Raw genomic sequence first — 18,447 nt, 5'->3', positions numbered from 1 at the left:
CAATATAACCTCCAGGTTTCATTTGAAGATTATGAAACCTAAATATGTTTTGAAAACAGAAAAATACAGGTAAGCATTCAGCAGCTCCATGGTGAATATTATTTACACAACACCCTTTTTTTTTTGGTCACTATGTATTCAGGTTTTACATGGACCAGAATTCACAATGGGCCAGAGCCTGGCCTTCACTCCAGCTCCCTTCCATTGTATCAGTGGTGTAAAGGAGCCATAGGGATATCCCTACATGGTGTAAAACCAACAAAATGGCTCTACTCCAACCAGGACTGGCCCTAGGGGCAGGTGATCATGGCAGCCTGGGTGCCCACATTGCGGGGCACCAGATCCCCAGGGGTCTTTTCTATTAATTTGGTTTTCTTTGCTTATCCTGGCCCAGGGAAAGGAGTGAGAGCTACAACTGTGAATGCTAGACCAGGGGAGGAAGTACGTGATGCAACACCTCCAGGCTGGGCCCCAGCAGGCTCAGGTTCAGACCCTGCCCAGCCAAGGGAGGGAAGCAGCTCCAAGCCAGTCCCAGCCACTTGCACCTGGGCGGGTCCACCACCTGGCAGCCTCTCGTCAGAAGATCAGAGGTTCTGACTCCACCGCCTCTGCTCTGTTCCATCCTCCTTCCTCTATCCACTCCTCTGCGGAGTGAGCCCATCAGGAAGGTAGGGCGAGGTGCCCCAGTGGGGTGGGGTGCAGGAGGAGAGTACAGCTCAGGGACCATGGTGGGACTGGGAAGGGGTTGGGAGATCCTAAATGGATGGGAGGGAATGGCGCAGGGGAACGGTAGGGGCAGTGTTGCAAGTGCTGTTGTGAGGTTGGAGGGGCAGTGTGGGAACCTATGTTCCAGTTATTTTTAAGAGCCAGGCAGCCCTCCCCATCTCCATAGGCATACAAGAGAGCAGGACTGGAAAGAGCTGGGCTTTAACTCCTGGCCTCAGTCTCCTGCTGTGGGGTAGTGAGGGTCACTAAATGCAAAAATTCTTCTCTCAGGGCACTAGTCCTCACTCTGTCACCTGCTGCCACAGCTGCCTCTTTGAAAAACCCAACACAAGTAAAACTTACCAAACAACCCACTACATAGAGGGCCAACCCTAGGAAGGGGTGATCAGGGCAGCTATCTTGGGCTCCAAACACTTCCTTTGTTTTCAGGTTCAGTCATTTGGTGTGTGCAAAAAACATTTTCCACTCAGGACATCGCAACACCTAGGACCAGCCCTGACTCCAAGCCTACTTGCAGTCACATATGTAGGGTCAGGCACATACATGGGGGAAGAAGATGGGTCAGACTACATCTTCTCTCTGACCATTGCAAGCTGCTGCAACAGTATGCTGGGAGCCATTGCAGCTGGTGCAACTTAAAGCAACTCTCACAGTGTTCTAAATTGTTCAGATAACGAATTTCAACCGTATCCCTCTCCAGAATTGAGTCACTGCAAAGTGGCTTAACACAGCTTCTCCACATACCCCAAATTGCAGAGCTCAGTCATAGCTGAGGACTTGACCATATGTAAGGGTTATCATTAATAAGTCAACAACTGCCACACAGTAATACCCGAAATTCTACAGTTGTACCCGTATTGACTGTAATGCTTGAATGCATCTCCCATTTTATGGTAACTTCTGGTAAATGTTGATGTTTTATTGGCAACTTGTGTCTGTACATGCCCCTCTCAAACACACACACACACACACACAAAATACAGTCACAGTTAAAAACAAAACAAAAACATCCTGAAGGGATCAAAAAGTGAGAGAAGGACAAAGAATAACTCTTAATCATATCAGATAAGTAATGCAGATGAAAATGTATGTAAGCATTAATCTTTAACCTTTTTCTTGAGTAGATTACATTACGTACAAGTATTTTTCTAAAACTGTTCAAGTTGCTTCCTCAACTTCAATTCTCATTAAAAGCCCTGAAGAGCTGTAGTTGCTCTTAACTAACTACAGAATATAATTATTTAAATTTGTTTAAGAGGCTCACACTTTGTCTGGAAGTTAATGGGGGCTCTGAGACTGCCTAGTTTTCAAGATTACTGGGGCATTTCCACTCTGTAGAAAAGTTAAAGTTTTTCTAACTGAAGCACTGCTTAAAAAAAAACCCCACAAAGCTTCAAACTAAATTTAAAACCATCCTACCTGCCAAGAATCTTATTTCACCATTTTTCTCCAATCCTGCAAATGACGCATACGTAACAATAAACTCTTTCATTTTCAACTGCCAAGTTTGTCTCTTTTAACAACTTTACTTTTTTGAAGGGCAAATTTTTAAAGAGCTGGTACAAATCTGCTTAAGAAACATTTTAAGTTTTAACTTTAAAATCATATATTTCTATGTAATATTTAAGATACTTATAATAACTTAAAAAGTTACTTTTTTCAAATCAATTTTGACGTGATATATTAGAGAACAAGAAAAAACACAATTATTCAAGGAATCAAAAACCTCTAGCTCTAGCTCCCTTTGACTGTAATGAATCAGAATCAGGCCTAAGGGAAATGAGTATCATTCCTAAAGCTGTTTATAAAGGCCTAGAAAAAAAATGTCTTGTGCTATTTTAGGTTTTCAAATATTCTTCATCTTCACAGTATTTTGCTATTTACTGTTTAATAATATATCCCTTTGAGCCACCAACATAACTGAGGTTTTCATTTAAACTCAGGTACGGTAATTTAAACTCATACTTCACTCCTTCATGCTCTTCCTTTTTATTTACTTTGATACACCCTCAATACATCAACTTTCATGACAGATTTCCATCACTTCATGTTTTCTTTAATTATAAAGAAAACTATTTTCCCCATCTTACTTATATGAAAAAGTGGAACAGATTTTTATATGCTACATCTATTCCAGACTTGAAAAACATTTACACAGAAAAAAATCACTTGGAAAACAAGAATAAATACTAGATCAAAACTGATTTCTTTGCCAGATGCAAAATGCAGAGAAGATCCTGCAGTGTAACTCAAATCCAGCAAAGATCACTCAGCAAATCGTGAACACCAATCTGAGAGGAAAATATTTTTTTTAAGTGGCAGAAAAACTAAGGGCTTTATAAAAATAACTGCTGCTCAAGTAGCTAAGAGGTATTTGAATATGAAAGATTAAACTTGTATCGCATAAATCAATTTATGCTTCATGATACTAATGTATTCCTTCATACAAAAATTAGTTGAAGCTCTTGCATGGATAACTTTTTCCTGAAGTAATGTAAAAGCAATGCCAGCATACTGCCATTGCAATTATCACATTTCTATAAAGCAATAACCACATACATGCAAAAAGTTTCATTTGTCACATTACCACTTACAATATTTATAGAGAAGGAGAAAATGCTGAGGTTTGAACTTAATAATGTAAGGCCATAAATTAGCATCAAATGAAAGAAAAGCAATAAAGCAATGTTGTCACTAATTACTAACAATTAGTCTAAGTACAACAATTAATTTGGGGACTGTAACCTCTATAAAATTAGCAGAACAAAAACTATTTCAATCAATATCCTTTTCTAGCTTCACATTACTAATTTAACTACTTTTTGGCATATCAAAAGTTTTTGAAGGCATTAAACACTAAGGAAAATGGAAAAACACATATGGGTATGACTTGCTACCATATCCTTTTTATTCATGAAAAAAAGATACTAAATGGGGGGATCAAACTGAATTTTGCTGAAATGGTCAAAAAGTTTATTTTCTTATTTTTTCAATAACCATATAAAATTTTTCATGAAAGGAAGTCTGATTAAAAAAATTCAGAATTATAAAATAGTTTGATAGAGGAAATCTCCAGCATTTTAGTGATATTTCTAGAATTATCACAATACAGTGAATATGAAATACGAATAATAATAATAATATTCTATCAGGTTCCCATATTTCATTTACTTTTTTTTAATAGCAGTTATCCCTTCATTCTAGCTCTCATCTCAGCCAGAGTTTTATTAACACTGATGCAATGCAGCATAACCTATTGTCATTGGCACAAAGCAATGTCAGTACAAATGTCTCCACATCAGCCTTGCTTCAGGCATTCACTCTATGCTTCAGCTTTGTGTGCTGCTGGCTTCGTAACACAAAGTAAATCAAGCACACAAAATGTTTTAATTGGTACAGCTACTCAGGAACAACCTTCATGAGGGCTGGAAAGTGCAGACATCCCATATCAGTTACCATCTACTCAACATCATAAACATAAAAAAAGGGAATATGATATAAAACTGAAATTTTGTACAATGCTGGTAACATACCTGTTACTACTATATTTAATCTCTAGAATGCCATTTTTCTTCACACTTGTCTGCATTTGCTTATTATGAAAATTCAATAACATTTTGATTAAAAAATCCCTAGAAAGTATTTGTTTATAAAAGGGGCTGTTGTGTTTAATACCAATTAAACAATATTAATAAACATTTTATTAAGAAAATATTTTCATAGCGCATGCATGCACACACACAAAAAACTTTCTGAGGAAACTTATAGAGTTTAATCAGCATCATATCAATTTATAAGCGTTGGGTGCTTGAAGCACAAATAAACATTCTAAAGGGTTTTAGCGCAAGGAGATAAAATCTCTCTCTGGGGAGACTGCTAGAAACTGCTCCATTGCTTTTGTGCAGACTACTGGAATGTGCTTGCTTTTCATTTCTTTCTTTGTGTCTGGCACTCTGGCCTCACAGGCAGTGTCTTAAGCCATGCAGGGTCAGGGCAAACAGAGAACTGCATTCATGGACAGATCAAGTTTATGTGAGAATCTGCTCCTCCTGTGCCCTCAATTTCCATTTGAATTGTTAATAAAATCTCAGCCTGAAAGCACATGATCCCATCAGTGGGGAAGTCATGCAGAGAATCCTCCAGCTCAGAAAAACAAAATTTCTTTATCTTTTTCATCCTCCTCCTGCATTCGTGGGAATTACGCCATGTAACCCCTCCTAAATCAAAACCCCCATCACAACACCTGATTGCCAGTGAGCAGCTTGCAAGAAAAGAAAAGAAAAGAAAAGAAAAGAAAAGAAAAGAAAAGAAACATTTGGATAGCAACAGCAAAACCACAACCACAGTAACTCCACCTCCCTAGCAGTTTTCTGCTTCAGACACCTTCAGGCGAAAGGAAACACAGACATTTAAATTTTTTACGTTAATTTCAAACAGCTGATAACACTACGTGGAAGACTTTCCCACAGCTTTATGACACTGCATGAACTACAGGGCCACAGAGATAATAAAAGGTCATACATAAAGCAAAGAACAGAGCCATACCCCAATTAACTTGGTCTCCCCATGCAAAAACTGTACAGGAACAAGAGCCGATATTTGCTGCAGGCATCAGACATGCATCTCTTAACCTTGCCACGGTCTAACTGGGCCTCTTGTTTCTTCTGCCTTTGCTCCTCGCAAACTGTTTTAATATTGAACGCTTTTCAGAGGGATGGGCTGATGAAAGAAAACATGAATTTCCTACTTGCCCTTTAAGGTGGGTTAAAGGAGGTGTTAGTAATCAATTACAGAACAAAAGGCGAAATAGAGACTAAAGATTCTAAAGAGTAAATGTCTTAGATTAGAAAACAAGTTGTAAAATGTAAGTGTCCCCATATTCCCTCCATCATGCATTACTATTTGTTTAGGAACAAAATGTAAGATGTTACTCAAATAACTCAGGCATGAAATACAACATTCTACTAGGCTTTCCTCAATTTATAGTTGGTCTTTAGACTAGCATACCAGGTTTGAGTGTGACAATAATTTTGTTAACGCATGATGGGTTTACATTCTGCAGTTTGGAGGATTTTTCCATTTCTGATGGTAGCTTTTTCTACTGTCTGTAGTTGTCGTTAGCATAAAACAATATGTTATGGAATATGTGACTTTGGGTCCAATCCTGCCAACCCTTACATTCACTGGCTAGTCCTTGCTCACACCAGTTGTCCCATGGACTTCAATTGAGCTACTCATACTAAGACAGGACCCTTAGATTATAGACTCCCCTCAGGGCAGGGACTATAGCTTTCCCTATGCCTGCTTGGTGCTAAGCAGAATGACTGCACTTTGTAAAAATAACAACAACCTATTTTAATGTTTATAACTTTGAAAATAAAAAAAAATATTTTGCATTTTTTAGAGGTGGTGCAAAATGCAGATACAGTAGGACCTCAGAGTTACAAATAACCAGTCAACCACATACCTCATTTGGAACCAGAAGTATGCAAAAAGGCAGCAGCAGAGACCTAAAAAGAAAAAGAATCGGAAATACAGCACATTACTGTGTCAAACATAAACCACTAAAAAAATAAAGGGAAAGTTAAAAAAAAAGATTTGACAAGGTAAGAAAACTTATTCTGTGCTTGTTTCATTTAAATTAACAGATGGTAAAAGTGGCATTTTTCTTCTGCAGGGTAAAGTTTCATAGCTGTGTTAAGCCAATGTTCAGTTGTAAACTTTTGAAAGTACAACCATAATGTTTTGTTCAGAGTTATGAACATTCCAGAATTAGGAACAACCTCCATTCCCAAGGTGTTCATAACACTAAGGTTCTACTGTATGTTATATTAATAGCAAATCAGTAGGATATATTGTAGCAGTTGCTTAGCATGACCACTTTCAGTAGATTGTAAAATTGATTCCATTATAATCCTGCTTTTACACATCTTTAACTAGAGCTAGTTAAATTGTTCGTAATATAGCTAATGAATTTAACACCTCAATGTCTGTTCACCAGGCACCTGCAAACAGGTTATGGATTTTATTAATTAGTTTGTTAGTTGGTTACAATTCCTCAATGAAAAGTGTGTGCAAACATATTTGACCTTGTGACATATTTTTAAACTGGTTGATAGAAACAAACACTATTTGTTATTTGTACTATGTGATTGGTTACTTAAATCAGAATAAATTGCATCCCTTTTTCTGCTTGCAAATTCTCCACAAACATCTCTGAGGAACCTACTGTAAATTCAATACAAAAGCTGTTAAAATGGCACTTCTCTTACAATTACTCTCATGAACATTTCTTATCATTAGTATTTGCATAGCATTTGCCCCCAGTGAGCATTCATGGCTTTGATTTCACCAAGCTATGAGTATTTGAAAAACTACACACTGAGCATGAACAGTAAAAAACTCCATTCAGTCAACAGGTTCACACTTAAAGTGCACATTGACAGTTTTAAGGAACTTACAAGCTCTAAAGTCATAAGCACCAGGCAAGATGCTTACAAGCTTTCTGGCCATAGACCACTTCTATCTTTGTGCCGTCGTCCACAATGCCCTTATGCTTAGACCAGTGTCCTACGTCTTGTGCATGAACACCTTCTCCTCATTCAAATCCCTCCTTAAAACTCAATTCTTCTGTATAGCCAATTGATGCTAACTCACCTATGAAAGAGACAGTGAAGCCTGCTGTAACAGACCACTAAATGGAACAATTGAAAACAACTGTATATGGCACGGAGATGGTCTTCTAATAAAGTTGGAGCAGAACTGTAATTCAATACATGTGTGGATACTTTGTAGATTGCATACTAATGGTGTCTCCTGCACAGCTCTCACTATGTTTCAGTCATTTATATATGGCACTAGATAAACGATTTAAAGATCCATCAGATAAATACCACTGGAGTTTTTCTTTCACACTTTTTGATAGATTTTAAACAATAAACAAAACAACTTGTGGTCCTTACTCAATTTTTATCAGGCAATTTCCAAGTGACTTTAATGGCATTTTGGCTGAGCAGAAATTTAGAGATTTTGTTGCAATTTAAAGGACTCAATTCAAATTGTGGGGAGAGGGGAATCAGGCAATGCTAAAGTCAGTTCCAAGAAAAAAATATCAAGGGTGAGATTTTTTTAAAGCACCTAAAGCCTTTTCTTCACCGGAGGGGAAAGGGGAAAGATGTGTTCTTAATTATGTTAGCTAACTTGAGTTAGCTATCATGAGGTAACACCTGAATGAAGACAAAGCAGATTGTAGTTTTCACACAGGTGAGCAGGTCAAGTAAACCCTATGTTCCTTCTTAGCCTTTAGCTTGAACAGCTAACTGTCATAAAAACTGCAAACTGCCTTGTCTTCACTAGAATTTTACCTTGCATTAACTAAGAACACACCTTTTATTTTCTAGTGAATACAAGGCCTTAGAGAGTTGGGTACTTAATTCCATTCAGTGGGCATTGGTAACCCAATTCTTGTAGTGTCTTTTGAAAACTCCACTAGAAATAGGCTCTTTTGTACAATTGTAGTATTTTCTAGTCTTTTCTTTTTTCCTTAACATGTTGTTTAATAGATTACACTTCATGCTGTAAAGCAGGGGTCGGCAACGTTTGGCACGCGGCTCGCCAGGGTAAGGACCCTGACGGGCCGGGCCAGTTTTATTTACCTGCTGACGCGGCAGGTTCGGCCGTTCGCGGCCCCCACTGACCGCGGTTTACCGTCCCAGTTCAATGGAGGCAGCGAGAAGCCGTGGCCAGCACATCGCTCGCCCGCGCCGCTTCCCGACGCCCCCATTGGCCCGGGACGGCGAACCGCGGCCCGTGGGGGCCGCGATCGGCCGAACCTGCCGCGTCAGCAGGTAAATAAAACTGGCCTGGCCCGCCAGGGTGCTTACCCTGGCGAGCCGCGTGCCAAACGTTGCCGACCCCTGCTGTAAAGTGTATGACATAAAACACATTGGTTATGCAAGACCAGTTGCCTTTAAAACCTCCCCAAGGGCAGATCAAATAGTACCAGTCTAAATCCGCAGAGTGAAAGTCAGTACAAATTTTAATGTGATGTTACCACTCCACTGCCAATGTGATAATGAGCATGAGCTTTTTCATACTGACTATGAGCTCTATGGGCATAACAACTAAAGTTTCCTGGAAAATTAGGATCTCTCCCCCTTTATCACAGTCATGCCTAAGGGTACATGACAGGTTCCAGTTCAACAAGACATCCAATATTATTGTTCTTTATTTATATTATAATAGTGTCAGAAAACCCAACCAAATCACGGCCCCATTGTGGTAGGCACTATACAATCAATAAGACATTCCCTGCTCTAAAGAGCTTACAATCCAAGTAGAAAAGAGAGAGGCACGAGAGAAAGGATGTTCCCATCATTTTTACAGAAGGCGAAATTCTGGCCCCATCTAAGTTAATAACAAAACTCCCACTGACTTCAGTGGCCAGAGAAATTAAGTGACTTTCCTAAGGTTATTATATAGGAAATTTGTGACAGAGCCAGGAACTGAAACCAGATATCCCGAATCCCAGTCCAATGCCTTCACCACAACAGCATCCTTCCTCAGTATCGACCTGTCTCCTAACTTTCCACTAATACACACTCTCACCCACACCTTTTATTCTCTCCTTGACTCAACCTCCAACTCTGGAACTCAGTTCCCTGCAGGAATTTGCTTAAAGCAGGCATCTACAGGAAAGTTGACATACTGAACCCTGAGCCTTGAAGATGTGGGCCCCAACAAATTACTTTGCAGAGGGCTCCAAGCTTTATTTGAACCAGTCCTGAACCTAATTTCTGCATTACATAACTTATTATTTTAATGATTCAACCTTAATAATTTAAACTCAATTTAGTAGAATTCCTTCTTGAAGCTATAATGAATTGTTGTGCGTCTACATTACAGAAAGACAACAAATGCATTTCTTGATCATTTCAAGTAAGCTTTTCCTTATTCAATATTCTGATCTGCTATGGGTATAATCAAACTAAAACATCCACAAACTACATCATATTCCCCCAATTTATATAATCCACCTCTATCACTACCACAACATTTACTAACGGTGTTAATTGCTATATTATCAGCTGATAAACTAGCTAGACTGTAACAGTACATCCGTCCTTTAAGGTACTATACATAATAGAAGCAAATAGCTACAGACTTCCCCATAACATGTAAAGCATTAAAGATTTATGCACGGTAATAAGCAATAGTAAATTTACTTCTCTCTTAACATGCTCCTTTATTATTTGGTCATCAAATGGGAAATTAAAAAAAAAAAAGATAAATCAAACAATACAATTTCTAGAAAAATCTAATTATTACTGCATCTCACATTTAGTTTATATATCAAAAGCACGGAAAAGACAACTTTATGCAAACTAGTTGTGAATTTCCATGTCTTTTAAAAGACTGGAACAACTCAGCATACTACAAAAGTTACACACAATCACAGACTCCACTTTGCCTGTACTTTTCATCCTCACCTTCACTAGTCTATTCCAGTGCTGAGTAGATCTGAGGTGAGACTACCCATTGTGCTAAATTATGTGATCTTGTAATGCGAACACTTTGCTCTATGAACTTGATTTAAAATACATTTATAACCTCACCTATATTCAAACTCCGGGCTCCATAAGTGAAAGATTGCAGAATTAATTGACCCATATTATCACCTTGCCGTTGCAAACGTACACCTTAGAACATTACCACTTCCAATGAAAATATCAGCACACCTGATAACTAATTTCTAATTTAATTGACTCACAAAATATCTCTCACTAGCAAAAATAGGACAATGCACTTTGGATGGATAGGAACCAACCTCACTCTAGCCTGTAAAGGATTGGGTGCTGGGACAGCTAGAGGTCAGTGGTCTCGGGGGGGGGGGGGGAGGGTTGGTAGGTGCTCAGGCTGCTTGGAATGAAGGGTCTGCTTGTGGAAGAAAGTAACTCTTGTTGGGGATGGAGGGTGCTGGTCTCCTGAGGGATAGTTGGGTACTGGAGCAACTGAGGAGAAGAAAATTTTAGGTATCTGGATCTGAGTTTGCTGGGCAGATTCTGTTGTTGCCAGCTGCAGGAGTGGGGTGAGCCTCTCAGGCCAGTATCATCCCATTGACTTGTGCATCTGCCCCCACTTCCACCTTCTTCTCCATCTACCACCACCTCCTGCCACTCCTACCTGCTCAGCAGACACCACAGCAGTCTCTAGACATAAAAGGGCAAAACTGCAGGCAAATGCCTGCTCCCTTCCCACAGCTAAGCTGAAAGTGTGAGAATCCATCTGGGTTGAGAGAATGAGTGACAGGGCAGCTAAACAGGCGACTGTCATGAAAGTTACAAGACACTTGTCAGCTCTACATACTAGAGTGTTTTAAGGTCACTGGAGGTAGAATAGATTTCCAGTGCATCATTAGCAACAACATTTTCATAAGCATATTTTCATGAAGCTTCTCAAGAAGTTTCACAAGGCAGAAATGAGTCAACCTAGTTTAACAAATCAAATTTGGATTTAATAGGTACCATATGAAGCAAGGTTAGAGGATAAGCTACTGTTTTGTGGTTTGTTTTTGTTGTTGTTTTGGGTGTGTTATTTCCTGGTGGTGGTGATTTTTTTGATAGAGAAGAAAAGGAAAGAATTCTAGAAAAATAGAGAGGAATTGAATTCAGATGGTATCTTAAACATCCAAATAAATAGAAATAGGGATCCACTGAAATGGTTGTATCCGAAGTGCAAATAAATCAAACAAAGATATAAAGATGGAGAAGGTAAAAACAAATAAATGGGAATAAAAGTACATAAGGTTTTAAATTAAAATCAGAAACCCATGTGTTTAATTCTAAAGGGAACAGTGAGTGCCAGAATATTGAGTTATATGTTACTTTACTGAAGACTAGGTCAAGATCTTATCAGCTCTATTATGAAGAATGTCAATAAAAGGCTGCACAATGATAAAATGTTTAATTAAAAAAAAGAACATGGTGCAACTTATCAAGTCCTTTGTATTAATCAGAAAGAGGAGCCAAATGTATTATGTTCTCTGAGTTACAATTCATACTAACTAGTTCGCTGCCCCCACTCTCCACCCCCAATCAAATATTCTTATGATTGTGAAATCTTGGGTGGAGATAGATTTGTTTATATCAGATCTTTTGCAAATATGTTTATGCTTATCTGCCTCAGGAACACTATTTACTTTGAACATCTGAGCCTACTGTGATGGAATAAACACTTGGGTCTTGTTTGCAGGATCTCTCAGTTGAATAAGTGACACATTGACAATTTTAAGTTACAAAACAAAGGCTTAATATTGATTCAACATGTTGATTAAAAAGTAACAGGAACAACCAGATTTAACTAAGTTTTTTGTTTATAATTTATATCGCCCTGAATGAATACCAGATCTGTCCTAAAGATGTTAAACATCTAAGTAGACAAAGTAACTGACTAAGAAGCAGAGAGAAAGGATACAGAAGCAAATAACAAAACATGTATGGTTGGTACACATCTTGTTTTCTCCAAGGTGAAGGGGTTTTTCAAATTATTTTTTTCATGAACTAACTTAAAAGACAAGGTGAGGCATGAGTGCAAGGACTCAAGAAGGATTTAAAAGTAGGAGAGCATGGTTGCTCAGTGTACAGAAATAAAACAAGAGGGATGAAGGACCAGAAGCTGCAGAACTAAAAAAGGAACATCCTGATGCCACCCTGGCCTTCCGTGCAAGGGGAGCAGGAAAAAGTCCAAAGAGCAGCTACAGATGCATCATAAAGGAGACTTCAGCTGGAGCACATCTCAGAGAGGCTATTCAGGACTCCCCATACACCATGGGAAAGCTATTCAGGCCTATGCTTTAGAGGCACAAACTACTCCAATGGGAACTGAAGATTATCTAGAGTTTTTTCTTAATTATTCCAGAACAGAAAGCACCGCAAATTACACTAAAAAATAGGAAATGTCTCTCATTGGAATGGATACACCAACCAGGTGAGTGAGTCTCAGAGACACTGAAAGAAAAAAATAAATAAAACAGAATGGTAGTTTGGAGCACATGCAGAGTTACCCCCAGAGTTTTGATCTGATACAAAACCTAAATATCAACACTTGTGACTAACAAAACATCGTGTGGACAGGAATGATACATGAGTGTGTCATTTAGGGCAACACTAATGTTTCTGACCATGAAGTTCTGTAGCCTCAACCAGAAACTCGGCTGATGGAGAAGAGAAATGATGCAGTAGGTATGAATATTAATACCTTTTTATAGGATGTTTTATAGGACCTGAATGTTATATATGCAACAAATGCAATGGTGATGGGGTCCAATACCCATTATTTTTTTAAAGGTAGGGTAATTACCAAGAATAAACAAACACCTACCAATCCCAAAAATAAAGGTTTTAGTAAACCAAAGACATCTGGAGAAAAATTCCATACAGCAATGAAGAACAGAGTTCAGGATCTTAGAAACAGAAGATGAAGACCCATTAGGTCATCTAGTGTTTCCTCTGGAAGTTCCAGATTGTTCCCTACAGTACATTTTTTAGTCCTCAGAGACTAGTCTAGTTTTAAAATATCCCTAGCAATAGGAGAACCACCATTTCCTTTGGAAAATGATTCCACTGTCCTCTCTCTCTCTCCCTAACAGAATGTATTTCCTGATATTCAGCCTACAATTTCCTCTGACAAGATTGAGATCTTTAAGGATTTCTACATGTATGTTTTTGTATCTGAGCACAGACCTCTGAAACAATTACATGCAAACTTCAGTCACAGAGAATTATCTAGGAAGCAAAATTGGTGATGACATTAGGACCTAAGGCTGAGGAAGAGGTCTGCTTAATTGAGCTAAAGGAAAGATTCCATTGGTAGAAACCAACAGATTCCTAGGGCGAAATCCTTGTCCCATCAAACTCAAAGACAAAACTGCCATTGACTTCAATGTGGACAGGATTTCACCCCTATATTTTATTCACAGTGCAGTACCACACAGAGAAAGTAAAAATGAAGCATCTTGAATCAGGATACCCACAATTCCTCATGTTTTCCCTCACCATAAGAGCCAAAATTTCCCCCTGAACTCCAACAGAGGTCGTCAAATTAGTTCCACATGTCAGATCCTAAATGTAACATTTTCCCTTGCAATTGTGCACAATGAGGACGGGCTCTCATGTGGCTTCGTTAACAAAAATGCAGTATTCAATAATTAATAAATTCCTTTGCATGAAGTAATGGGTGGCAGAACTATTCTCTGGGGGACAAAATTCAGAAGTAATGACATTGTGAGTGTTACATACATGTAATAAAGTGGGTGTGACTTACACCCCAAGTAGGCAGAAAATGGAAAAAGCAACAAACAGCAAATTAAGATCAAATAGGTCCCCTATTTACTTATAGCTTCTTGTTGGTTGCCTAACTTAATACAATGCCAACCTTCTGTCCTTAGCCTGCAGTTTCTCATTTGCACCCACTTTCCAACATGTCACTTACAGCACCATTTATGTTACCTTTGAATTTGGTCCTAGGTTCCTTGGCTTGCGTGCTGCCAAATTCCTAATGGAGCAGTTCCTGTTCAAGCAAGCATAATCCCTTGCAATAGATATTAAAACCTAATTTATCAATAGACAAGAAAATGGCAAACTGTAACTATTGTCTATATGCAGCATCTCTATTCAATACACTATGTTGACACTTATGTCTTGTGGCACCATATAAGCAAATAAAATTTAATACAATTGGTGACCCAAAACCACATCCTTGGAAAAAATTCTATAATGAAACAACACTAGCTGTGAAGTTTACAGATCAAAGAATATATGTACTACTTCCGAACATACAAAAATGGATTATAGAGGCAGTTCCCAGTCAGAGTTAAATATATATATATAATCCAGCTCTCATGAATGCATGTATGGACAAGGATGACCAGATGCTAGAATAATTAAAACACCTGGAAAACTCCAGCACAATATAAAATCTATAGCCAACGGAATCATAAAGTTGTGTGCCAGAGGAAGCCATTGTACGCAGTGAAGTATCAAGATGAAATAGGGATTTGATCTATCAAAATGTGGGGATCCATCAAAATGCATATACACACCCCAACATCGAACCCCTATACTGTGATACTCTCTTATGTTCCCCCATAACCCTAGAACAGAGTTATCCTCCTACACTTGGCTCTCTGACCATGTGGCTTTTCCCCATCCCTGCTCTCTACCCCCAGTTTCACAAGCTCTCATTTTTCAACCTCCCTCATTCTCCCCAGCTCCTGCCTGCTTCTTATATCATGTTTTGGTAGAAACAAATAGGATGGAGAATCCATTATGGTAGGTGCTATACAAATATATAGGAAGGCACATTTCCTGCCCAAAAGAGCTTACAGATTCACAACAAAGCCAAGACACAACAAATGAAACAAGAGGATAGAAATGGGGAGGGGAGACAAAGATAACACCAATAATGTGTGTTTCCATAAGCTAACTGTATGCACAACTTGACGGCTCTGAATCATTAAAATTATAAAGTGTGTTTTACACTGTAACCACTAGTGGGTGTACCATGCTGGTAACTCCTAATTTGATATTTCTGCTGCTACAATCTATAATACTACCAGAAGCGAAACATGTTTTAAGATGTACGAATCATGGGGATTACAGCTACCTATTTTACTCTCCAAAGGAAATAATCCTCTCATTAGGCCCAATTCTCCCCCTCTGTTACACTGTTGAGTTACAACCATGTAAAACTGATGTAGCAGAGTGGAGAATCAGGTGCCTGAAGTCCCAAGCATCCTGACAGCTTGCAAGTCAGGGCAGTATTTTAGACATTTTTTCCATTTTTAATTTCTGTTGTGGTCCATGAATTGTCCCCTCAGCTGTAACTCAGTGATGACACTCCAGCATACACTCTGCTGACAGTGTCACATATACCACTGAGTAGCAATGGAGAATGGAGCTTGACTATAGCTGTAAGATATCTACTGTTGTGACCAAAGTAAATTTCATATTTTACTCTTATTTCTTAGGGCTTGTCTATACTTACCGCGCTGGTTCGGCGGCAGGCAATCGAACTTCTGGGTTCGATTTATCGCGTCTAGTCTGGACGCGATAAATCGAACTCAGAAGTGCTCCCCGTCGACTCCGGTAATCCTGCTCGCCGCGAGGAGTACGCGGAGTCGACGGGGGAGCCTGCCTGCCGGGTCTGGACGGCGGTAAGTTCGAACTAAGGTACGTCGACTTCAGCTACGTTATTCACGTAGCTGAAGTTGCATACCTTAGTTCGATTTGGGGGTTTAGTGTAGACCAAGCCTTATTGAGTAGAAAAATGAATATGAAGAACCTTAGCAAACCATGAACTGCTGGAAAAGAATGGAACATACCTTGCACCCACAAAGAGGTTCCATTCTCCAATTATAGTCAGTGCTGCATGTGACATCACCAGCAAAGCAAGGTGTCATGCTGAACAGGTGCAGTTCCAGGGAACAAGTACTTCACAGTCTGCAACAGAAGAATGAAGCATAATTCCACTCAGAATGGTGATTCTGTAAAAAATGTATTGCACAGTTCCAAGATTATTGTCTTTCAATGATCCCATATCAGATCTGTTCAGTTTACAAGTAGAACAATATTTTCTCTAACTCTCAGCCCTGCAAACTCAACTGGTGAGCTGAGAATCATGCTGTATTTTTATGACTTGTGCATCACCAGCAATAATCCTAACCCAATTCAGGAATATTATAAAATGACTGCCATTAAAAATTTGACAATTACCATTGACAGGTAAAATTCACTTTATCTTGGCATTTGCCCCTTTCTTGTATTTATAATGTACTTAGTATGTAATGGAATATTGAATGCCATGGTAACAGTTTCAAAATGTTGCAGTAATTGAATGGTGACCACTACAGACGTAGTTATTGCACAACTGAGCTGAAGGCTACACATATCAAGATGAAGATGATGTTATTGGAATTTAGTTAACTCTCTTGACGATGCATGAGCCAAAATGGAATCCTGCCCCCCCCCTCCTAAATCTGCATTGATTTCTATAGAACGAGCAGGAGTAAAAAAGTAGAGCATAAATGTGTTTTTGTTATTAAGGGGTAAACAGAGAGCATGTAGAATACAGAGAGGCAATCTGCTGCTCTCAGACCATTACTTTTCTGATTATCAGTGAATTTCAGGCCAAATTCAGCCCTGGATGTGAGTGGACACAACTCCAGTTGCATCAATGGCACTGCACCCATTTATGCAATGGCTTAACTGAACCCGTTATTGTTTAAAATACCAGTGTGTTTACAGATTCCTTAACCTCTTTATTTGGAGCACTAAGATAATAACACTAAAGTTCTGGAAGCTTTTTAAATAAAATGTGCAGACCAATCTTAAAAGGATATTATTCTAATACAGAAGGGGAAAAATACACTGAGAATTCTCTGGAGTTTTTTTTCTATTTTGCTTTGCTAAAAGAACTTCAAACATCTCTCATTTTATTGTTAGGCTTGTGAGCCATGTATATACCTACACAAGGTAAGTGAACTGATTTACCATGGAATACATCTCTTTCATTAACATCCAGTTCTATACCTTGTTTGGGCATCATACATATGTTATAAGAGGACAAAATCTATAGGAAGTATGGTCCAAAAAGTCAGCTATGTATATACTGTAGTTGAGCTAGTCCATAAAAGCAAATAAGTCATTTGGTAAATGGTATCTTCTATAAATTCCCTGTCTCCCACCACAAAAATTCCTATACACAAAGCCATAGACAGTTACAATTACTGGGGTTCATCTAGCTACACCTCTACCCCAATATAACGCAACCCGATATAACACGAATTCGGATATAACACGGTAAAGCCGCGCTCCGGGGGATGGGGCTGCACGCTCCGGCGGATCAAAGCAAGTTCAATATAACGCGGTTTCACCTATAACACGGAAAGATTTTTTTGGCACCCAAGGACAGCGTTATATCGAGGTAGAGGTGTACTTGCTGTTAACCCATGATATGCAGATTTAAATGCAATCAGGGACTGAATTAGTTTCAACTTTATGGGGTAAACTCAAATTTCAGTGCCTCAACTGGTGGCCTATCAATCAGAAGCTAAATACTTATACAGTGGTAACAACTTCACCTTCACACTCTGAAAAAAGTTCTCCACAGTGTTGACATGATGAGTGAGGAGGTACATTTCTAGCTAGAGGCATAAAGTTTATGGTAGTAATAAAGAAAAATATACATATTGAATATCACTACAGTCAGGACACCTTGCATGACTCAAGTTCCTATTAATTTTCAGTATCACAGTTAATATGCCTAACATGCATTGGAGAATAATTTGAAACATATGCCCCTTGTATTGCTGGCCTCAAAAATGCCGAGCTCTGCACTTTGAAGGGACAATAACTTATGTAGAATATCTTAGGAAATACAGCAGTGTCACAGAACTTGGGTCTAGTTTAAGTACACTGAAGTAGGGAGTCGTTGACATGCTCTGCCTCATAACCAAACCTGCCCATCTCTTAATACACATCTAACACAGAACCCAAAACAAATCATAATACAGCTGACGTGGTAACTTCCTCACCATTGTCTGCAACAAGAACTTTAGTTATTTTAAAACTAAAATTAAGAGAAGCAAGTCTTTGGTGATGTTTGTTATATTGCACAGATCTATGGAAATCATCATACTGTAGAGACATAGAACTAGATATATGT

General features: G+C 38.8%; 1 protein-coding gene across 40 annotated transcripts in view; it reads right to left on the bottom strand.

Annotated features, from left to right (window-relative positions):
- The window catches only part of LOC112059026 (uncharacterized), a 439,279-nt gene that overhangs the window by 279,838 nt on the left and 140,994 nt on the right, over positions 1-18,447 (bottom strand). For 22 of the 40 annotated variants that reach the window (XR_010594424.1, XR_010594420.1, XR_010594416.1 and 19 more), the window contains exon 3: positions 16,106-16,223. The exons of 6 other annotated variants lie outside the window; for them this stretch is intronic. Coding sequence is in view for 13 of the 34 variants with exons in the window: in XM_065576003.1 (XP_065432075.1) it covers positions 16,106-16,183 (78 nt within the window). In the remaining 21 variants the exon portion in view is untranslated. Of the gene's footprint in view, positions 1-6,193; positions 6,237-14,231; positions 14,334-16,105; positions 16,268-18,447 lie in introns of all 40 variants that reach the window. 12 more of the 40 variants (XR_010594418.1, XR_010594417.1, XM_065575989.1 and 9 more) reach the window with 5 other exon arrangements.

The sequence above is a fragment of the Chrysemys picta genome, chromosome 1, assembly GCF_011386835.1.
Source record: "Chrysemys picta bellii isolate R12L10 chromosome 1, ASM1138683v2, whole genome shotgun sequence".
Taxonomy (NCBI): Eukaryota; Metazoa; Chordata; order Testudines; family Emydidae; genus Chrysemys; species Chrysemys picta.
This window is presented reverse-complemented; position numbering and strand designations above follow the sequence as displayed.